The 20,134-nt window shown below is 45.1% G+C and overlaps 1 protein-coding gene and 2 pseudogenes across 2 annotated transcripts; all 3 read right to left on the reverse strand.

The window, feature by feature from the left end:
- Positions 1-3,656: 3,656 nt before the first annotated feature.
- Positions 3,657-12,507, reverse strand: LOC111950167 (FYVE, RhoGEF and PH domain-containing protein 4-like). Of its 2 annotated transcripts, none has more exons than XM_023967572.2 (12): positions 12,161-12,507; positions 8,068-8,933; positions 7,809-7,954; positions 7,400-7,556; positions 7,080-7,218; positions 6,781-6,839; positions 6,413-6,559; positions 5,712-5,896; positions 5,581-5,611; positions 5,400-5,477; positions 5,016-5,141; positions 3,657-4,839 (listed from the first exon to the last, which is right to left on the reverse strand). In XM_023967572.2, exons 1-12 carry the CDS (start codon positions 12,270-12,272, stop codon positions 4,624-4,626), a joined length of 2,262 nt encoding a protein of 753 aa, XP_023823340.1. In that variant the 5' UTR covers positions 12,273-12,507; the 3' UTR covers positions 3,657-4,623. The 2 variants fall into 2 exon arrangements, with proteins under 2 accessions (XP_023823340.1, XP_023823347.1); XM_023967579.2 differs by having other exon boundaries at positions 5,406-5,477; positions 12,161-12,506.
- Positions 12,508-12,638: 131 nt separating this feature from the next.
- Positions 12,639-20,134, reverse strand: part of LOC111950181 (protein bicaudal D homolog 1-like) — a 32,070-nt pseudogene continuing 24,574 nt past the window's right edge.
- On the reverse strand, positions 15,347-19,350 carry LOC139023360 (DNA-directed RNA polymerase II subunit RPB1-like; annotated as a pseudogene).

The following is a 20,134-nucleotide window of genomic DNA, read 5'->3' on the forward strand; positions in this document are numbered from 1 at the left end:
ATGCATGGTAACGGTGTGAACAGGCAGTGGCTCGGGTGGTTGATGTCCTTGATGATCTTTTTGGCCTTCCTGTGACATCGGGTCATGTAGGTGTCATGGAGGGCAGGTAGTTTGCCCCCCGGTGATGCGTTGTGCAGACCGCACCACCCTCTGGAGAGCCTTGCGGTTGAGGGCAGTACAGTTGCCATACCAGGCTGTGATACAGCCTGACAGGATGCTCTCGATTGTGCATCTGTTAAAGTGTGTCAGGTTTTTGGGTGACAAGCCAAATTTCTTCAGCCTCCTGAGGTTGAAGAGGTGCTGTTTGTCTGTGATGTGTACGCCGAGGAACTTAACACTTTCCACCTTCTCCACTGCTGTCCCTTTGATGTGGATAGGGGGGTGCTCCCTCTGCTGTTTCCTGAAGTCCACAATCATCTCCTTTGTTTTGTTGATGTTGAGTGAGAGGTTGTTTTCCTGACACCACACTCCGAGGTGCCTCCCTGTAGGCTGTCTCGTTTTTGTTGGTCATCAAGCCCACTACTGTTGTCTGAAATTTGATGATTGAGTTGGAGGCATGCATGGCCACACAGTCATGGGTGAACAGGGAGTACAGGAGGGGGCTGAGCATGCACCCTTGTGGGGCTCCAGTGTTGAGGGTCAGCGAAGTGGAGATGTTATTTCCTACCTTCACCATGGGGGCGACCCATCAGAAAGTCCAGGACCCAATTGCACAGGGCGGGGTTGAGACCCAGGGCCTCCAGCTTGATAATAAGCTTGGAGGGTACTATGTCCCCGCAGCAATGGTCCAACATCTAGTGGAAAGCCTTCCCAGAAGAGTGGAGAGGCTGTTATAGCAGCAAAGGGGAGGGACCTACTCCACATTAACACCCATGATTTGGAATGAGATGTTTGACAAGCAGGTGTCCACATACTTTTGGTCATGTAGTGTATATAGTGGAAGGTCTCCATCTCCATAAAACGTGTAGAACTTCTCCAWAGGAATATATTTACTTAAAGAGATGCTCCTGTACTTTGGTGAAATTATTTTTAAACCTCCCACTTTGGGCTGGATGTATTCAATGGAAAGGGAAAGGGGGATACCTAGTCAGTTGTCCAACTGAATATATTCAACTGAAATGTGTATTTCACATTTAATCCAACCCCTCTGAATCAGAGGTGCGGGGGGGGCTGCCTTAATTTACATCCAAGTCTTCGGCACCCGGGGAACAGTGGGTTAACTGCCTTGCTCAGGGGCAGAAGGACAGGTTTTTACTTTGTCAGCTCGGGGATTTGATCCAGCAACCTTCCGGTTACTGGCCCAACGCTCTAGTTCATACATGCATAATCTATGAGAATAATTACTTTTTTACATCAATTAGACACGAAATCCCTAGATTGAAAGTGACTTTTCTTGAAGCTGTGTTGCACCACTTCCCTATATTTCCCCCTACATGGGCCAGCCTCCTGGCAATGCAAGTTCTTGCCAATGAGCTTCAGCCTTTCGTATTTGAGCTAGCAAGAGGCCGTTATCCAATGATGTCGCAGGGCGGGCCCAACGGCTCAGTGGCCACAGCAGAGAAAGGGTGTATTCTATTATTATAAACTGGCAAGGCACCGGTATATGGCCCCTTACATCATTGGGCGACAGCGGGGAGGGAGGAGCGCCCTTCCCAAATGGAACAGTAATCTGCTCTGTCATTTTGTCGACAAGGCAGCATGGTGCATCTCTTTTCGATAAACGAAATGTTAGAATTTTCCAAAAATGTCTCATTGGGAAGGCAGTGGGCTTAGAAAAGTGCACCTGGCTCAAACCCGGGAGGCAGCGCGGTTCCAAATAGAAGGCAATCAACTTCCAGCGGATGCAAAACACACCTACACGGGCGCCCGGGCGAGATTAATCAAGAGAGCAATGACGTGGCGCACATACAGTTGAAGTCGGAAGTTTACATACACCTTAGCCAAATACATTTAAACTCAGTTTTTAACAATTCCTGACATTTAATCCTAGTAAAAATTCCCTGTCTTAGGTCAGTTAGGATGACCACTTAATTTTAAGAATGTGAAATGTCAGAATAATAGTAGAGAGAATGATTTATTTCAGCTTTTATTTCCTTTATCACATTCCCAGCGGGTCAGAAGTTTACATACACTCAATGAGTATTTGGTAGCATTGCCTTTAAATTGCTTAACTTGGGTCAAACGTTTTGGGTAGCCTCCCACAAGCTTCCCACAATAAGTTGGGTGAATTTTGGCCCATTCCTCCTGACAGAGCTGGTATAACTGAGTCAGGTTTGTAGGACTCCTTTCTCACACATGCTTTTCAAATCTGCCTACAAATGTTCTATAGGATTGAGGTCAGGGCTTTGTGATGGCCACTCCAATACCTTGACTTTGTTGTCCTTAAGCCATTTTGCCACAACTTTGGAAGTATGCTTGGGGTCATTGTCCATTTGGAAGACCCATTTGCGACCAAGCTTTAACTTCCTGACTGATATCTTGAGATGTTGCTTCAATATATCCACATAATTGTCCTTCCTCATGATGCCATCTATTTTGTGAAATGCACCAGTCCCTCCTGCAGCAAAGAACCCCCACAACAATGTGCTGTTGTGGTGTTTTCAGCTTGCAAGCCTCCCCCTTTTTCCTCCAAACATAACGATGGTCATTATGGCCAAACAGTTCTATTTTTGTTTCATCCGAGCAGAAGAAATTTCTCCAAAAAGTATGATCTTTGTCCACATGTGCAGTTGCAAACGGTTTTGGAGCAGTGGCTTCTTCCTTGCTGAGCGGCCTTTCAGGTTATGTCGATATAGGACTCGTTTTACTGTGGATATAGATACTTTTGTACCCGTTTCCTCCAGTATCTTAAGGTCCTTTGCTGTTGTTCTGGGATGTTTTGCACTTTTCACACCAAAGTACGTTCATCTCTAGGAGCCAGACCGCGTCTCCTTCCTGAGTGGTATGACGGCTGCTTGGTCCCATGGTGTTAATACTTGCGTAATATTGTTTGTACAAATGAACGTGGTACCTTCAGGCATTTGGAAATTGCTCCCAAGGATGAACCAGACTTGTGGAGGACTACCATTTTTTTTCCTGAGGTCCTGGCTGATTTCTTTTGATTTTCCCATGATGTCAAGTAAAGAGGCACTGAGTTTGAAGGTAGGCCTTGAAATACATCCACAGGTACACCTCCAATTGACTCAAATGATGTCAATTAGCCTATCGGAAGCTTCTAAATCCATGCCATGTTCTGGAATTTTCCAAGCTATTTAAAAGGCAGTCAACTTAGTGTATGTAAACTTCTGACCCAATGGAATTGTGATACAGTGAATTATAAGTGAAATAATCTGTCTGTAAACAATTGTTGGAAAAATGACTTGTGTCATGCACAAAGTAGATGTTCTAACCGACTTGCCAAAACTATAGTTTGTTAACAAGAAATTTGTGGAGTGGTTGAAAGACGAGTTTTAATGACTCCAACCTAAGTGTATGTAAACTTCCGACTTCAACTGTACCTGCACATGTGATGGACCATTGTTGGGTCATGAGTGCTACTTTCAGAACTACTGGCAAAAAAAGTACAGGAGAATCTCTTTAATAACACATACTGCTAACATAAGAAACTTAACTGATAAGTTTCAAACTTTTCTAGTCCAATAAACACCTTGCTTCACTTTTGAACAAGTTTAACTTTATTTTTTCAAAAGGTATATCATTTCAAATACAAACTACAAGGTTACTTGATTTTCTGATCCAGATAGGGAATAGCCAGAATACTCTTACATTGCATCTCTTGAGTTTTTATACAAAATACATCTCATTACGGTATACAGAGCTCCAAAAGTACTAGGACAGTGACATTTTTGGTCATTTTGGCTCTGTACTTTGGATTTCAAATGATACAATGACTATGGGATTAAGTGTAGACTGTCAGCTTTAATGAGGGTATTTTCATCCAACAAAACATCCCCTTTTGTATATAGTCCTCCCCATTTTAGGGGACCAAAAGTATTGGGACAAATTCACTTATCTGTATTAGCATTAATGTAGAAGTGTTTAGAAACATATTATATGCTTATTTACAATACAAGTGACCCCAAAACTACACAATACATTATTTACCATACATTTCTATTGGGAACAAAATCATCGGAAACAACCAAAACAAACAGCAAATGCATCCAACAAGGTTGTAGAGTCACAAGCTTGATGTCATCATACTTTGTACTACTTTAATACCCATAAGTGAAAAAGTGTCCCAAAACTTTTGGTCCCCAAAAATGGGGGGGACTATGTACAAAAAGTGCTGTAATTTCTAAACATGTCACCCGTCTGCACTTTAACATTGTCACTGTCCAAATACTTTTGGGGCTCACTATCTCATTAAGGCCATAATAGTGYACACAAGTACAGACACTTGGGGATAGTGTGTGAACACTGAGGCTGTTCAAGCGAGCCTCCTCACTGTCATTGACAGCCACCCCGTTTCTATTGGCGACACACCCGTAACCATTATCAGTGACACTTCCGTTGCCATTGATGACAGTCCCCTTGCCAMTGCCAACCATGGCGTTGTCATCCCATTAACCACCATCCCATTTTCATTGACAACCGCCGTCACATGTCCCCCGCAAGGGGACCCTAGACAAGGCCTTCAGATCCTGGGGAAAGGGTAGCGATGGAAATGGGGAGGTGGGGTGTGGAACCTCTAGAATGTCCCCCCTCCTTGCCCTCTCCCCTCTCCTCTCTGTTGGCCCGGAGGATCAGGGCGGCGTGGCAGTCTAGACACACCTTGTTCGCCTTGTTGCCATCGTACTCCAGAGTTACTTTGTTGTCTGAACACCTCCAACACACCACCTGACAAACAGGTGGAGACACAGGACGTCATGGTCATATCTGTCTGGTTATGTTKGAAAGAATGGAAGTAAACGGAGCGTGAATGCCATTTCAACTAATCATAACCTTAGCCCAGCCTTAGGTAAAGTGAATGTATGCATCTGTATGCCTATGTACCCATGTGTCTGTTAACTCACACAGCCACAGGCTCTGCAGTGGTGTCTCCATCGGGTGAGGGCGTTGAAGGGTTCGCTACACTTCATACACATGGTCACCTCACTGTCCCTGATCCATCGAGGGGCACGCCGACCCAGCTCCTCCGTCTGTTCACACACACATACACAAAATCAGTTTGTCTCGCCAAGTTGTTTTTCGACCCGTACATGCAAGAGGATCTCAAAATGAGTTGCTTCTCCTTCCCTTTTGCTAAATGATCAGTTTCCCTCCACACCCATTTGCCTGTGATTTATCCCTCTATATGAATACAGCGAGCATACTGTACAGATGGAGAAACACACACAAAAGAAATGAAGAAAACATTCTATCCGTCTCTGTTTTGCACAAAAATAAGGGATCCTTACAGATACCTCTACTTCTTTAGAAGCTGACTTAAAAGTCTCATTCTTCTGCCGGAAAACATCAATGGTGTCCTGAAAAGCCTGAAAGTACAAGGCACGTCAGACCATGTGTACTCTCCCTATATACTCATTATGTGCCATTGGTCATTTAAACGGGTTTCAAAATATGACAAAGCACTGTTACCTTTATCCAGTCCTCTTCGTCTTGTTCAGAGCTGGAAAGACGACGCCACATGTTAACATTGATACAAAATATATACATCCATCCAAGACCTTCAGGTGAGTTATATTATTGTGACCCCCCCCCCCCCTCACCTGGCCTGTAGGTCCAGGATCCTCTCCAGGGTCCTCTCTTTGCCAGATACCTGGAAGGTGTGGGGATGGTGTTCATTGGTGGTGCGCTGCACAGTCATGCCCTCCACGTCAATCCGTGTCCTCACGGTGAACCGCTGCCCCCCCAGGCTGAACCGAGGAGTGCAGCACAGCAGCATGTTGTTTAACTGGATGGACAGCACAGGGAGGGAGAGGCAAGAAAGACATCAGGGTTTTAAGTATGCGCCACAAGAGTCTCCTGAATGACCCGTTAATGCAGGAGTGTCAAACTCATTCCACGGAGGGCAGAATGTCTGCGGGTTTTCCCCCCCCCCTTTCAATTAAGACCTAGACAAACAGGTGAGGGAGTTCCTTACTAATTGGTGACCTTAATTCATCAAGCACAAGGGTGGAGCGAAAACCCACCCTCCGTGGAATTAGTTTGACATGTGTGGGTTAAATGGATGGATGTTCAGTGGTTCCTAGTCAGTGAAGTGCAAGATTCTGATGAAATAGAGATTATTTAATTTCAAATTATACATAGCAGAAAATCATGTCTGTTCTACACTATACATTTCTAGAGCAACATGATGTAATGTTGCGTCCTCCTAAACGCCATAAGGTCTCCATTGGGAAAGAGGTGGTCTGACCTCAATGGGACTTCCTGGTAAAATAAAGGTTAAAATACTGTGAGCTGGTCTAACCAGGAAGAGGTATCTCTCCATGGCGGAGTGCCTGGCAGCCAGCATRAGGATGCGTCCCTCCCGGATGAACTCATTGGAGGGYTTCATCACGTCCTCCTCCTCCCCCCCCAACATCTCGTAGATCTCCAGCAGCTTCTTCAGATTCTCCTAGAGGACAACACAGCAGAGCGGAGGATGTTAGACAACAAAGCAGATCACAAACTTCRGTTCCAACCGATTGCAAAATAACAAAGTACAGGATGGTAACAGTGTTTAACAGTAGTAACATTTTACTCACTATGCCTAAATAGAAATGGTCTKTAGATATACTGTACTGACAATTGTTATCTGCAGTGAGTAGAGGATTAGCATATTAGTTCTGCACGTACTGATTGGCGGATGGCGCTGTTGGAGTGCGTTGCTGCCATGGAGATGACCTGCAGAGACTCTGAAGGCAGACAAAGAGAACAACACCTTATTTTTTTAGGATAGCAAAACCACAAAACCTAATCTATTATGGTTTCTGTGACAGTTCCTCAGACTTGTAGTAACTGTGATGACYCTGCGTGAGTCTTCGCTTGCGATGAGGACTACCTGATCTCTGTTACAGTAAGAGTGAGGCCAGCCTTTGTGGATCTACTGTATGTTGGACTATGTCTATGCTACAGTAAGGCAGGTGTCAACTCACTCTCTGCATGACTGTGGTCCGAGTCATCATCAGGCAGTCTCTTGAGGTAGTCTCTCAGCAGCATCTCATAACGWGGTAGTCTCTGGACCGGCTCCAACATGTGGTGCTGCAGGGTCAGACTACCACACACCTCCTGACTCTGGAAGATAACAGAAAATCAACAACAGGGCAAGACCGACTAAATGTTTCCACCACTGCAAAGTCAGCAGCTATTGATTTCCATTGGGTGAATGGTGCCATGAAGATGAAGAGAATGAATAAAGATATTCAGGTAAAGTGTGAACAGAGATTTACTCGGTGTCCCTGCCCAGCCAACGTACCTGTATATCCTGTATGACGTTCCTGAATGGTGCGGACCTCTCCGTCCAGACTCTAAGCAGCTCCATGGCGTGGTCGAAGCTCATCACGTACTCAGCATACATCCTGAGGAAGGGAGCATGCTGCTGCATGACATCACCCAGACGAGGGCTCACAGACCTGTGTGGTCAAGGGTCGGAGATCAAAGGTCAAAAAAAGGATTATTTAAATCACTGTTTAGATAGGATGCTAGCGATTTAAAYTAGGAATGTTAAAACCACTGTGGTCTTTGTGAGGCTAGACGAATTACATTAAATATAACCGTATTTTCATTTAATAACAAGGTTCCAATCCAATCACGTCCTTCAGTTCCATTGTAAATAATTACTTCATGTACTTCAATTGCAACATCATCTATTTGGGTTGTCTCACCATTGGCCCATGTGCGTCTCCAGGTCTGGCAGTAGGAACTGGCTGTGGAAGGTGTGGATGGAGGAGATGTTGGAGAAGATGGTCCTCACCACATCTACAGGGAACAAGCCTTTACCGGCCTCCTGAGTCAGCCGTGCATAGAACACCTGCACACACACACACGCAGTGTTAAAACACTGCTAATTAATACATACCGATCAAGTCACTGATAACCACAGTGGATGAACAGAAACAGTGAAGTTGACAGTGACACACTGACCTGGTCTAGCAGGTGAAGGCGAGCAACGTAGGCCCTCTCTGTGAGCAGAAGCTCGTTGGCAATCTTATACAGCTTCTGTTCAGTGGAGTCCTGCACCCTCACCTCCTCACTCCCTCCCTCCATCTTCTTCTCATCTGTAGAGCWCTCCTGAAGCTTGGCCTCCTCAGTCCCAGTCTCAGTTCTGTGAGAGGGGGACAGGTCCACGTTGAGCCCTGTATCCACCTTCCCTCCGTCTCCTACATGGCCATCGACCAGTACAGCGTCCCTCATCAGGTCCAAACCATTCATATTTATGGGAGAGATTTCCCTCGCTCTGCCCTCCCTATGAGCCACTACTACTGCCCTGTCTGMACTGTGGCTGTGAGCATCCAGTCCTGTGTGGGAGCTGTCGGTAGACCCACTGTCTGGGTCTCTAGGCTGGTCCAGGCTTATAGAGGMGGTGGTATGTGTTGGGCTGCTGTTAGCTGATCTGAGCACAGACTGGTTTTCCTCAAGGTGAARGAGGTCAGGCAGGCTGCAGGGTGATCCTGCCATGTGTCCATGTCTCTTCATCTTGGCCCCAGGGCTTCTCAGCTGYTTCAGCCTGGATCCTGCTCCCTTCCCTTTGGACTGAGATCCTAGTTTGGAGCGCTTTCCTGGGCTGTGGACACGTAGTCCCTTTCCTGGGCTCTGGGTCCCTTTTGGTACCCCCTTCACTTGGCTGTGGCTTGGCCTGGTCCCATGACACTTTCCTGGGCTGTGGACCGTTAGCCCCCTAGCTTGGGGTCCTGATCCCTTCCCTGTGAGTAGAGCTCCTTCTGGCCCCTTGGCAGGGCTCTCCCCAGGGCTCTGGAGATGGGCAGGTTTAGGAGACAGGGAGGGAGACACTGGAGACAGGGAGGGAGAAGCTGAGTAAGGGATCTATCCTAGCCTGGTTCCAGAACAAAAATATAAAACAACATGTAAAGTGTTCGTCCCATGTTTCATGAGSTGAAATAAGCAWTTGACTAATTACTTKATATGAACTGTAACTCAGTAAAATCTTAGAAATTGCTGCTAGTTGCGTTTATATTTTTGTTCAGTGTATTTGTGCTGTCTTGTTAACTCCTATTGGCATGACAATGACCATAGAGGTTGGCAAAACAGCACAAACAGATTTAGGACCAGGCTACATTTATCTTGCAGTGCAGTCTACTGGGCATTTGTAGTGGTATTTTAACACTGCATTTTAAACCAACCACACTCCCCTCAGTCCCCGTACTGTGCTTTGTGGTTTGAGTAGGGATTTCTTAGCAGGGCTCTTTCCATTGACCTCCTCTCCAATTGTGGTAATGGTGCTCCCACAGCTACAGTACTATACACAGAGCCACATGCCCCGTTGTTTGTGAACAATGTACTTGCAAACGAACACTATAGCCTCAAAAAGAATGGTTAAAARTATATAGTTTTGGTCTAGTGGATGGTCAGTCTTTGCATCCATAGCGCGGTCTATGAATGTGAGAGTGGTTGTATTTTTCCCCCCTGATTCTCCAGCGGTTTTTACAGGAACATTAGCACGGTGGCTGTTTTGTTGTTGTTTGAACTGCAGATTGCCCATTTAACAGTTGTACCTTGTGTAAAGTAGGGTATCTTTAAAGTTGACTTGTCCCCCCCACCGCTTTCTTTTTGGTTAATTATTTTGTGTTGACTAATGAGTGAATTGTGTGTAAAACTGAATAAACAGTGTAAAAAAGAAAAAGAAAAAAAAGTGTTAGGGCAAGAGAACTGTGTCACCTTGTTACAGCATTCATAGGATGTAGCTCACTACTAGACTGCTGTCTTCTCCAAATATGGTGCCTCTGAATTCATTTGTAAATGAAGCGGCCTTTATTTATGGTAAGCGGACATTGTTCTTTCACTGAAGTCGTTAGCGTGCTTTTTCTACGAGTTCCCAATGCTTTCAGGAGTTTTCCCCAATGTTGTAAGGAGAAATGAAAGATTAACAACCGCATTCCGGGACAAAAACAATGTCAAGCTCACTGATATTATAACCAACGCCAGGAATCAAAGTGAAACAGTGTTCAACTCAACACGTGTTGCTGAGATGGTGTTTCTCCCGGTCACCTGACTGCTTTTCATTCTCACTTCCCTCAACATGTTAAAGCCTTTCTTTCTTACTTRGCTGGAGAGATAATAGGCTACATGTCTTCACTTCTCTAGGGTAGGGGGCAGCATTCGGAATTGTGGATGAAAAGGATGCCCAAATTAAACTGCCAGCTACTCATCCCCAGAAGATAAGATATGCATATTATTAGTAGATTTGGATAGAAAACACTCTGAAGTTTCTAAAACTGTTTGAATCATGTCTGTGATTATAACAMAACTTATTTAGCAGGCGAAACCCCGAGGACAAACCATTCAGATTTTTTTGTTGTTTTGAGGTCACTCTCTTTTCAATGAGGTTTCTTTCATTGGGAAACCAGATTTCTAAGGGACCTGCTCATGCCAACATGAGTTTAGCATAATAACGCTGACTCTTCAGTATTGGCAGTTTGTGTTCAGACACACTCAAACCCTGTGTGTTTGTCATACAGTGGCCAGTTAAATCGAATGTTACTTCGCTGGCTTAAAATGGCACTGTGAAATAGTGAACCAACTGAATGATCGTCATTTGCATGTTTCTGATCCAAGAAAAAGCCCACAACTTAAATCCACAAGATGTGTTGTCTGTCTCTGACAGAAGCCTCCTCTCTTCTCGTATACACTGTTCCAGAGAGGACAGAGGAGCTCACGCACACGCACCTGCTGTTCTTGAATTGAGTCCTGCGTCGGTCTCGAAGACTCATACACACTCAAACACAGTCACTCACTACTTATCAGCGAGTGTCCCTTTCGGACTCTGAGTGGTCAGTGTGTGACTGTCTTGTCAGAGGAAGTGTAAGGGGAGGAGTTTCCTGAGTGAAATCAGGTGACAAAAACAGTTCCATCAATAACTCAGAGTATTTGGTTAGCATCTTACATAGGTTGAATCTTCAACCTTTTATTTTAATTTTTTTCCCACCCTTCTGACCTAGGACCTACCGTCTCCATCTTATTACTGGGGGAAATAACAAAACGTGAGACTATTGTCCATTGAGGAGATGTTGATGAGAAATACAGTTCTCCACAGACAAACTGCACATCGGCATCTGAGGGACAGTAAATCACTGTYACATATTATACCAGTCAGCTGTGCTCAGTCAATGCCTTGGCAGACATCACAGACACTATGTTATGGCTTCAGAACTACATAGACTAGGTCTAGAGAGCCACAGGCAGAATCCAGTCAGATTTGTGCAGGTCAAGAAGGAGATTTCAGTGTAGCTCAACTTCAGTAATCCGAAGAGCTGAGCCCAGCTGCTGACAATTTGCACACAAACACACAATACCTAGAACATTGTTAACAAACACAACTAGTGTTGTTATGTTGTCAGGACACAGCCTCCAGGGCATGCCAGTGGTAGATTAGCATAACCAGTYAAACTACTGACATGTTCCTCTTCTGCCTTAGACATGGCTGAGTTCACCCACTTCAATGCACATGAGTCACACACACACACACAAAAGTGTAGGGTAATTCAACCACTAATAATACATTGCCTGAGTAGTTTACAATTAGAGAATGACACAGTGGATTATTTTGTAAAGAATAGGCGCTAATAGCTGTGGCCATGACTGAAAGCACTCAGCTACAGGGACTAAATAGGAGACACTGGGGCCGTGACTACTGTGCAGAGATGACCAGACAGTTCCTACAGCATTAGATTGGGCTCTCCAATGACATGTAAACCTCGTCCATGTCAACACACCACACAAGTGTTTGCCTCTCTCTGGTCAGAATGTCTATCTAAAGATAACTTGGCTGTGGGCATCTTCACCGTTTCCTCAAAATATGACTTCGGGTCAGGAGCCACAGAAGATCCATCTCCACTATTCTGCTCAAAATGAGTTAAATCCATCATAACATGCATTACAAAAAAAACACAGACATCCTAGGCTATAGTAGGATACATTTGAAATCTGTGCAGTGAGTTATATTTGCGCTGACGCGCTCACTCAAAGTTTCCAAACACAACTGCAGTTTGAGAAGGCTGACCTTCAGTCTCCCGCGGTATTCCCTTCGACTTTCTCCTCACCGCCGTCCGCCTAAACTCCTCCGTCTCACGAGGAGTGGTCTTCACACTCTCCCCCAGGTCACCGTCAAACATGGTAATATTATTTATAAAAATAACTTTTATACCACTTATTGTTCCCTTGAGCGTGAATAATGATCGGATTCGAGGCGCGTAGTTCACGAACGCCGGAGGGCTTTACGCAGGTAATTACGGAGCTGCTCCTTCAACGAAAACGTAAATAAGCGTACCACATTCCAAAAGTCCAATACCGATTTCCACATGCCATGAATCTCCATCAGTGGAATCGAATCCCGATAGATCTTAACAATGGCACAAAAACCGCCCCCGTTTTATAAACCCTCCGCCCCCTGTGAGCCTTTGGTAGAGGAAACTCCCAATACTGTAGGCCATTTTCCCAAAGGTGTTGATGGTAAAGTTTTACAAAAAGATACACAAATGTTTAGCAGTCCCCTATAAGATTAGGGGGAATTTATTGTATTTTGAAATGTAGGATTTACATGGTTTAATATGCAKTAAAAATGATTTGAAGATACCATACATTTATATATTGCTGTCTGAATGTTTAATGMTTTTTTATTGAGGTGTCGAGTAGTGTTGAAATTGTGCAAACCACGTTCAGTGCTTCATCTTTGTGCCCCGTCTACTACACTCTCCAGGTCTAGGAAAAGTAGCTAGTAACATTCATAATTTTCTCCATAGCTTACCGTATGTCCAGTTGGCCTATGTACAACTTCAATGGTCTTTGAACCATCTGATAAGTTTAAAGAAACCTTCATACACATGAGCAATACATATGGTGGGGAAAATAGACAGAGCGAACCACAGTGTTACAACATACAGAATACTCCTGATATCCTCATGATTGAGGAGACATTGTGACTGCTAACTGCGCCATCCGCTAAACAGATGCGGGCGACAAATGTCGTTTGAACGCGTTCAATTGTGAAACTGACTAGATATCCCCTTTCCCTTACTCTCGCCCCTGGGCTCCAACGCCAGTTTGCTCTCCCAAACTAATGCCTAGGGTTTTAGCTCTGTGGGTTAATACAGTCTCTGGCTGGTTACACAAAACCCCTCCCCTCTCCTTCATCTGCTTCGTGTGATGTCTGAGAAGCTTAGTGCGATCTTTGGGAATGGGAATGGAGCAGATAGGACAGCATTCACCAGAATAACACAACAGGATGACAAAACCCAACGTTTTTGAAACCTTACTGTAGTTAGCAACCACAGGTCTGGTCAGAGATCCTGTAGAAACAGAGTGTTCAGTCTAAAGCCAGGTTGAGGTGTGTGAATTCATCCCATTGCCACGCCTCTGAGCTGTGACTGAGTGGACGTTTTATATAGATGGTTAAAAGTAGCTGGGTGGTGGTTTGAGAAAAGCTCCAAATTGGTATTTCTAGGTTAGCATACATAGCATCATGGTTGAATACAGTACAGCATAAACTGCCAACTACCTCTACTATTACTACAACTACAGTGCTACTAGTACTACTATTCTATAGCGAAATCTGTCTACACGCCGATCCAGCATGGTTACTTCCATATACAGGATGTAGAAAACAAGAGGCAATCTTGGATAGAGATCTACTTTCAACATCATTATTTAACCCAGTGGGGTTAACAGTCGATCACAACTAGTATTGGAATGCATTGGTCAGTTTGTGCTTGTAAATCAGGAGGTTGATTGAGGCCTTCAGAGAAACAGGTTGACCAAAAGCACATTCCAAATGGCACCCTATTCCCTATGTAGTGCACTACTTTGGGGATTATTGGTGTCATTTGGGACGCAAGTGCTGTTTCAACATAGATACTGTAGAACCAAGGAAGGATGATAACGGTACAAACACTGTCAGCTTTTACAATGTTTGGAAATCTCTTATCCTGTAAAACACATTCAAAGTGCAATAGAAACATTTATATATACACACCGTAGGGTGCGTGCGAGCAAAGTGCATTTTAAAGAAATTCCATAGAATATAAAAAACAAGCTACGATCTTGGTGAGGGGTGGGGACAAGCAATGAATCCAATCCAAAAAGAGCAGAAAAATGACTCAAACAATCTGGGTTTGCGAAAGCTAATACCTTTTACATGCATTTCAAATACACAGTTATGGCTTTGCCCTCTGCCACCTTGGCGTTCACTACATACTGTATGGTACCATTAATGATTGTACAGCTAGCTATACATTCAGCAAAAACCCAAAAGTTGTCCACCTCTTGAACCCAACAAAATGATCATCACTGGTCGTAACATAAAAGTATGTTTCYACAACCCCCAAAACACCATAGACAAATACATGATGAACAATGACTAATAGCTAGCGCGGTAGTAAAGATGGCTGCATGTCGCTCTTTTCTCCCACAGACCCTCAGTCAGACAGTCTCTTATAAGTCTTTGTGAGTGTCGTCCTTCTCTTCCACAGTGAGAGGCACTGCTCTCTGGCTCTGCCCTGCAGAGTCCTGTGATGGGGTCAGGGTGTCGTAGTCCCAGGGTTATAGAGGACCAGGGGGACAAGGCGGCTGGGCGAGCCAAAGGAGAGGCACTCGTGGAGGACTGCTGCTGTAGCTGCTCAGGGGGCAGTGAGCTCGGTACTCCCGGATAGCCGACACAATGCTACGTCTGGGAGGAGCATGACCAGAGACAACCAGAAGACAAGAGGAAGAGGAGAGGAGATAACAGGAGATACACTGTACCTGACAAAGATCTCAGACATCTACCTCAATCACTCACAGACAAAAGGACGTATCAATGAGGATTTAAAAACAGACTCATTTATAGTGTTCATGGTAGGTCAAGAAAGGCGTAAAAAACACACACACCCAAAACACACAGGATTGATTTCCTGATGCTGTACCCTGGCTATACAGTACAAGCAAAATGACATGGAATAATTAACATATACTGTAAACATATGCAACGTTTCAGTCCCATGTAGAGTTTTAGCCTGGTTCCAGATCTGTTTGTGCTCTTGCCAACTCATTGTTTCTTTGTGGCATGACAATGAGTGAGGAGTTGGGATGATAGCACAYACAGACTGGCACTAAATTCTGGTCTAAATCCTTTACCTGRTGGCTTGGGAGGCCTTCTCCCACCTTAGCTGTGAGGAGACTGGCGGCACTGTGGCAGCAGACTTCTGACGATCTATGAGAGACTGACAGATTAGATGGAGAGACAGTACTGTAGAGAGGTGACAGGTATGGGGAGCAGGGGACATCACAGATGATCATATCCAAGGGGGAAAATACAGACTACTTACCAAAGAAAATCACCCCAGTGTCAGCGTTTTCAAGAAGTACATTTCGTTTTTTATTTTTTTATTCTGCGAGAATGTTCCTATTCTTAAATATTRCCAAACGCCTAACAACTCATGTATTTYATATATTGTACTGTTCAATGGAATGTACGCGTACAGTATGCTATGATTAACCCGTGTGCTTGTGCAATAACTGAGCAGGCTGTGTAAAGTAGGCCTATGCATATCTGAGTGGAACACACGACAGCTACTTCATGAAACTGAGATCATAAGGAATTCCTCCCTAGAACACACGAGAGAGATGCTCAAGGCCACTCAAAACAGAAAAGACGACGACACACAAAATACAGGTCGTTTATACATGATATTTACAGTATATACGAAGAGTATGAACATAGCACTGTACACAGCATACAGCTTTCCAATACTCTGTGTTATATACACATGCATATAAAGTGCTCAAAAGCTAACAGGCTGACAATCAGTGGTAACTATTAACAGTCTGCCTGGAAATGGATATGGCATTAGCACAGGCAAGGATGTTTAGATTGAAAATGTTCCACATTATGAAAGACTCCTGAAACAGAGAGCAGAAGAGGAAAATGGCATTCACTGTATTCACATAGAGGGAGAAATCACAGGCCAATAGATGCGGTGGGAAACGAATAAATCGGAAAGGAGGTAAAAAACGCATTTGACAGGATTAAAATCCTCTTGCATGGACGGATGGAATTATGATGTAGCGGGACCGAAAACAGGAATGAGTTTGGTGAGCATGTGATGTGTGTGTGTGTGTGTGTGTGTATATTGGAGAGTGCGAGTCGGGCGGAACGAGGAGGGTTTCACAGAGAGGAGGTCACACTGGTTTCCTTTCTTGAGAAGCTAAGACAGCGACCCCTAGCATCTATTTGATATTTGACAACCCTTCACTTTTTATTCCCTTATTGCAGAAAAGATCTATATCCAGCTAATTTACCCTACGATGGAAAATGTTCCATATTATAACCTACACTATACTACAACTACAAAGGTGTTCTGCTCAAAGTAACAGGCATACAGTGTTGTGTCAAGGCAGGTAGATGGTGCAGATGTAGAAACTGGAGTGTAGGACAGACTCAGTCAAGTAATTGCTAACGTGATGAAGGGTAATACATCAAACAGAGTAATACAKACTCCATGTATAAAAACGGGAAGGTCACTGAGGTGGTTCCCACGCCAAATCTAGTGTTCATTGTGTTTCTGTACAYTCACCATTYGATGACTATTGGAGAAAAACATTCAACCAGCTCAATCAGCCCAACAATGAGTMKAAGAACAGTGAGTATTTCTGATACGAAAAATATGTGAATGTTCACCTAACGTTGTCAACAAAGTAGCTGAGAGGAGTCCTGTCAAATGCGTTTTTTTCTCTCCATATTGCCTGTTATAACAACGTGTTGGGGTATATGTAGATCACTTGAACCAATGGAGACTGGGATRGTTAGAGTAMAGACACACAGTGTTGTTGTGGTACTCTGGSCTCCAGACTTGGGACTGATGGGGGAGGGGGAGACTGGACTGGGTCAATACTAGAGAGGGGAGTCAAAACYGGGAGAGACTAAGGAGACTTTTCTGACCAGCATCCCATTGACAGCCCAACTAGCCAAAATCTATAACTGACCCTTAACCAAACTCATAACCTTAACGTCATTTTAACCAATTCAAAAATGAAATATCGGTTTGCACGTCAGCCACYTCCCCTTAGTTCTTCCTGTCAACACCAAACTGTGCATGGATTGGGCCAAAGTTGGCAAAGGCTATTCACTGGCCAACACCCAGTAGCAGTGTATCCCTCATCAAGAGCACTGTTTACAGACACTTACGCTGATCATCTGGCAAGGRTTTGTTATTGTCCATTCTAACCTATTGGATAGGGTCAGAAAAACAATATGAAAACTGTTGTTGTTGGCATGATCAGGTTGTACTGATCAGGTGCTGTAGTTAAGGCACACACATACACAGGTGACACACTCACGTGTGCAGAACCTGTGGAATCCCATCTATGCATCATACAGTAGCTCTACACTAACTAACCCATAGCCTAAATGTCATTCAAATGTTGGTCTATATTTCTATAACAGCGTAAMGATAATTCTGGTTAACAACACATCCTTGTTGAACCCCAGTTGAAAAGTGTGTGTGTCAGCTTCCCTGAGTTTGGTGGTAAGTGAGTTATCTATTGATTACATTCATCCATCTATGCTGCTGTGTTCCTCTGGAGTTACCCTCCGAGGCACTAGGGGTGCTACGTAGCCACAGCTCACTGTCTGTCTCGCCGACTGATATGAAACCCAGAATCACCCATCTCGCTCTGTCTCATAATGCTAACATTAAAACCATCATGGTGTGCTGATTCCAGGTCATTTATGTTACAGGTTTAATATGATATTCAACCTCGACGGAAGTCTTCAGTCTAAGTTCTGAATATACAGTGATATTACAAACTGCCATTGGGTGGTGCTAGACTCTAAATATGTGCCAGGTTTACACAGCAGATGTGAGGATGACTGCAATAACATTGTGAGGACAGTGTGTACAGAGCTGTGAGTAATAACTGAACAATTAAAAATAGCAAACAATCCATAATCATTGATCTGTCTTATCCAATACTTGCTTTGAATGACATTTGGTTACAGTATCTGTGATTTTCATTAAAAACAGAGAGAGCGAATAACACTGTCAAGTGGTTGATCTGTGGAGACCTCAGTCAAACATGTGAACAAACTCCATCAAATTGTCCAGTTAACCTAAACGTCCTTCTCATCCGTCTTTCCAAACAGCGGTAAGGTCCTGCACACATATTCACTTGCTTGTGTGGATGGTGATTTGATTTAAAGGTCAAGACCAAAACTACTGTGTATGTATAGTCTGTAAAGTGTCCTGTCTCTCCTGTAGTTTAGACCGGTCAACAGTCTGTGAATAAGAGGAAGGCAGGGCCACTTGTGCTCCWTGTTGTGTTAAATCCCTGAGCAGAGTCAGTCTGAACATTCACGCCGATACAGAGCCACATCCACATGCTGCATCGAGGCCAGAGGCTTAGGCACAAGAAACAGGAAACCAGTCTGTCCTCCTCTCTGTGAGCCCCACCCACTCTCRRAGGGGCTGATGGGAAATGTAGTTTTGCATCATTAAAGAGGCTGATGGGATTTGTAGTAGTGTCAGTGAGGAGGTTGATGGGAATTGTAGCTTAGTGTCTGCGAAGGGGCCGATGGAATCTGTAGTTCTGTTTAGAGAGGGGACTCATGGGATTTGTAGTGTTGTCAGTGAGGAGGTTAATGGGAACTGTGGTTTAGTGTCAGTGAGGGGGCCGATGGGAACCGTAGTACCTAGGGTAGAGTGGACTGTAGCTGCTGGTGAGACTATATGAAGTGTGGGGGGTGTACGAAGAGGGTGGGGTATATGATGAAGGAGAGTAATGAGCAGATGAAGGGGTATAGGAACTGGAGGGGGTATAAAGGGAGGAAGGGGTGTACGAAGAGTGGGTATAAAGGGCTGAGGTACGCGTCAGGTTGGTAAGGGGGCGAGTTCGAGGGGAGCTCCATGTCAACCGGCGAGACCCCAGTATGGGAGAACGGTAGGGGGAGGAGGGGGCCGAGCCAGGCTGAGCACCCCTGCTAGGAGACGGCCGTGAGTCTGAGGAGTAATGCCTGGAGAGCCCAGTACTGCTACGTTCTAAACTAAAACTATTGGAGTCGAGACTGAAACTGTGGGAGTCGACCTCTACGTCCGGAACCCAGTGCCCACTGGGAGTGAGCCAGCCTGTGGGGAGTGGATGGGGGGTCCAGGAGGAGGAGGGCGCCTCCAGGGAGGGGGGGCTGCCTGGTACTTTGGGGCCTGAGGGGGCCGTGGAGGAGGGGCTGACGGGTGTCTATGATGTGACGTAGGGGAGCTCAGAGCTAGGGCGTCGTAGTAGCAGAGGTCAGGCTTAAGGGGGCGCCAGCGCCGGTGGTGGGGCTGGAGGGAGGAGCAGAACTTACTTTGGGGGTGCTGCTCTTCATGCGGGCCACCTTGCCGCCGCGGGTGCAGTGCGACTGCTCCTGGTCGAAGGCTAGGTCCTCCAGACGCTGGGTCAGGGCTAGTTTCTGCTGGATGGCCATCCGCAGGAGGGAGTTCAGGGTCTTCTTCTCGTCCTCCGCCGCAGCCAGCTGCCTCTGCATCTCGTCCAGCTGAGTCACATACTCGTCACACCTGAGAAGTTTCAAGGAGAGGGGTTGGGTGCTTGCAAAAAACAAAAGTTTTGGTTACACAGTGTAGGTGGAGATGGGTTCAGAAGAAATAACGCGATCAGAAGAAGAAGTAGAGAAGAATGAAGAGATCCGGGGAGAAATAGTAAAGGTCGGATGTAGAACTAGTCTATCCCTTTAACAATCTATCCCTGGTCCTTGGTCTCTCACCTGGTAGTGAACAGTAAGGGTTCAATAAAAGAAAGCGAGATGWAGGGATGGAGGGAGGAGGGAAATAGTCACCTGGTGGCGAACATGGCTCTGAGCGAMGAGAAGGTGGCAGCGTCCTCCTTCAGGGCCTTCAGTTCGTTCCTCAGCTTCATCATGGTGTCTGTCACCATGTGCTTCTCATTCTCATACTTACTCTTCAGGTTGGCCAGGGCATTCTCTGCAGTCTGCAAGAACAAGGGAACAGGG

The sequence above is a fragment of the Salvelinus sp. IW2-2015 genome, linkage group LG3 (assembly GCF_002910315.2).
Source record: "Salvelinus sp. IW2-2015 linkage group LG3, ASM291031v2, whole genome shotgun sequence".
Taxonomy (NCBI): domain Eukaryota; kingdom Metazoa; phylum Chordata; class Actinopteri; order Salmoniformes; family Salmonidae; genus Salvelinus; species Salvelinus sp. IW2-2015.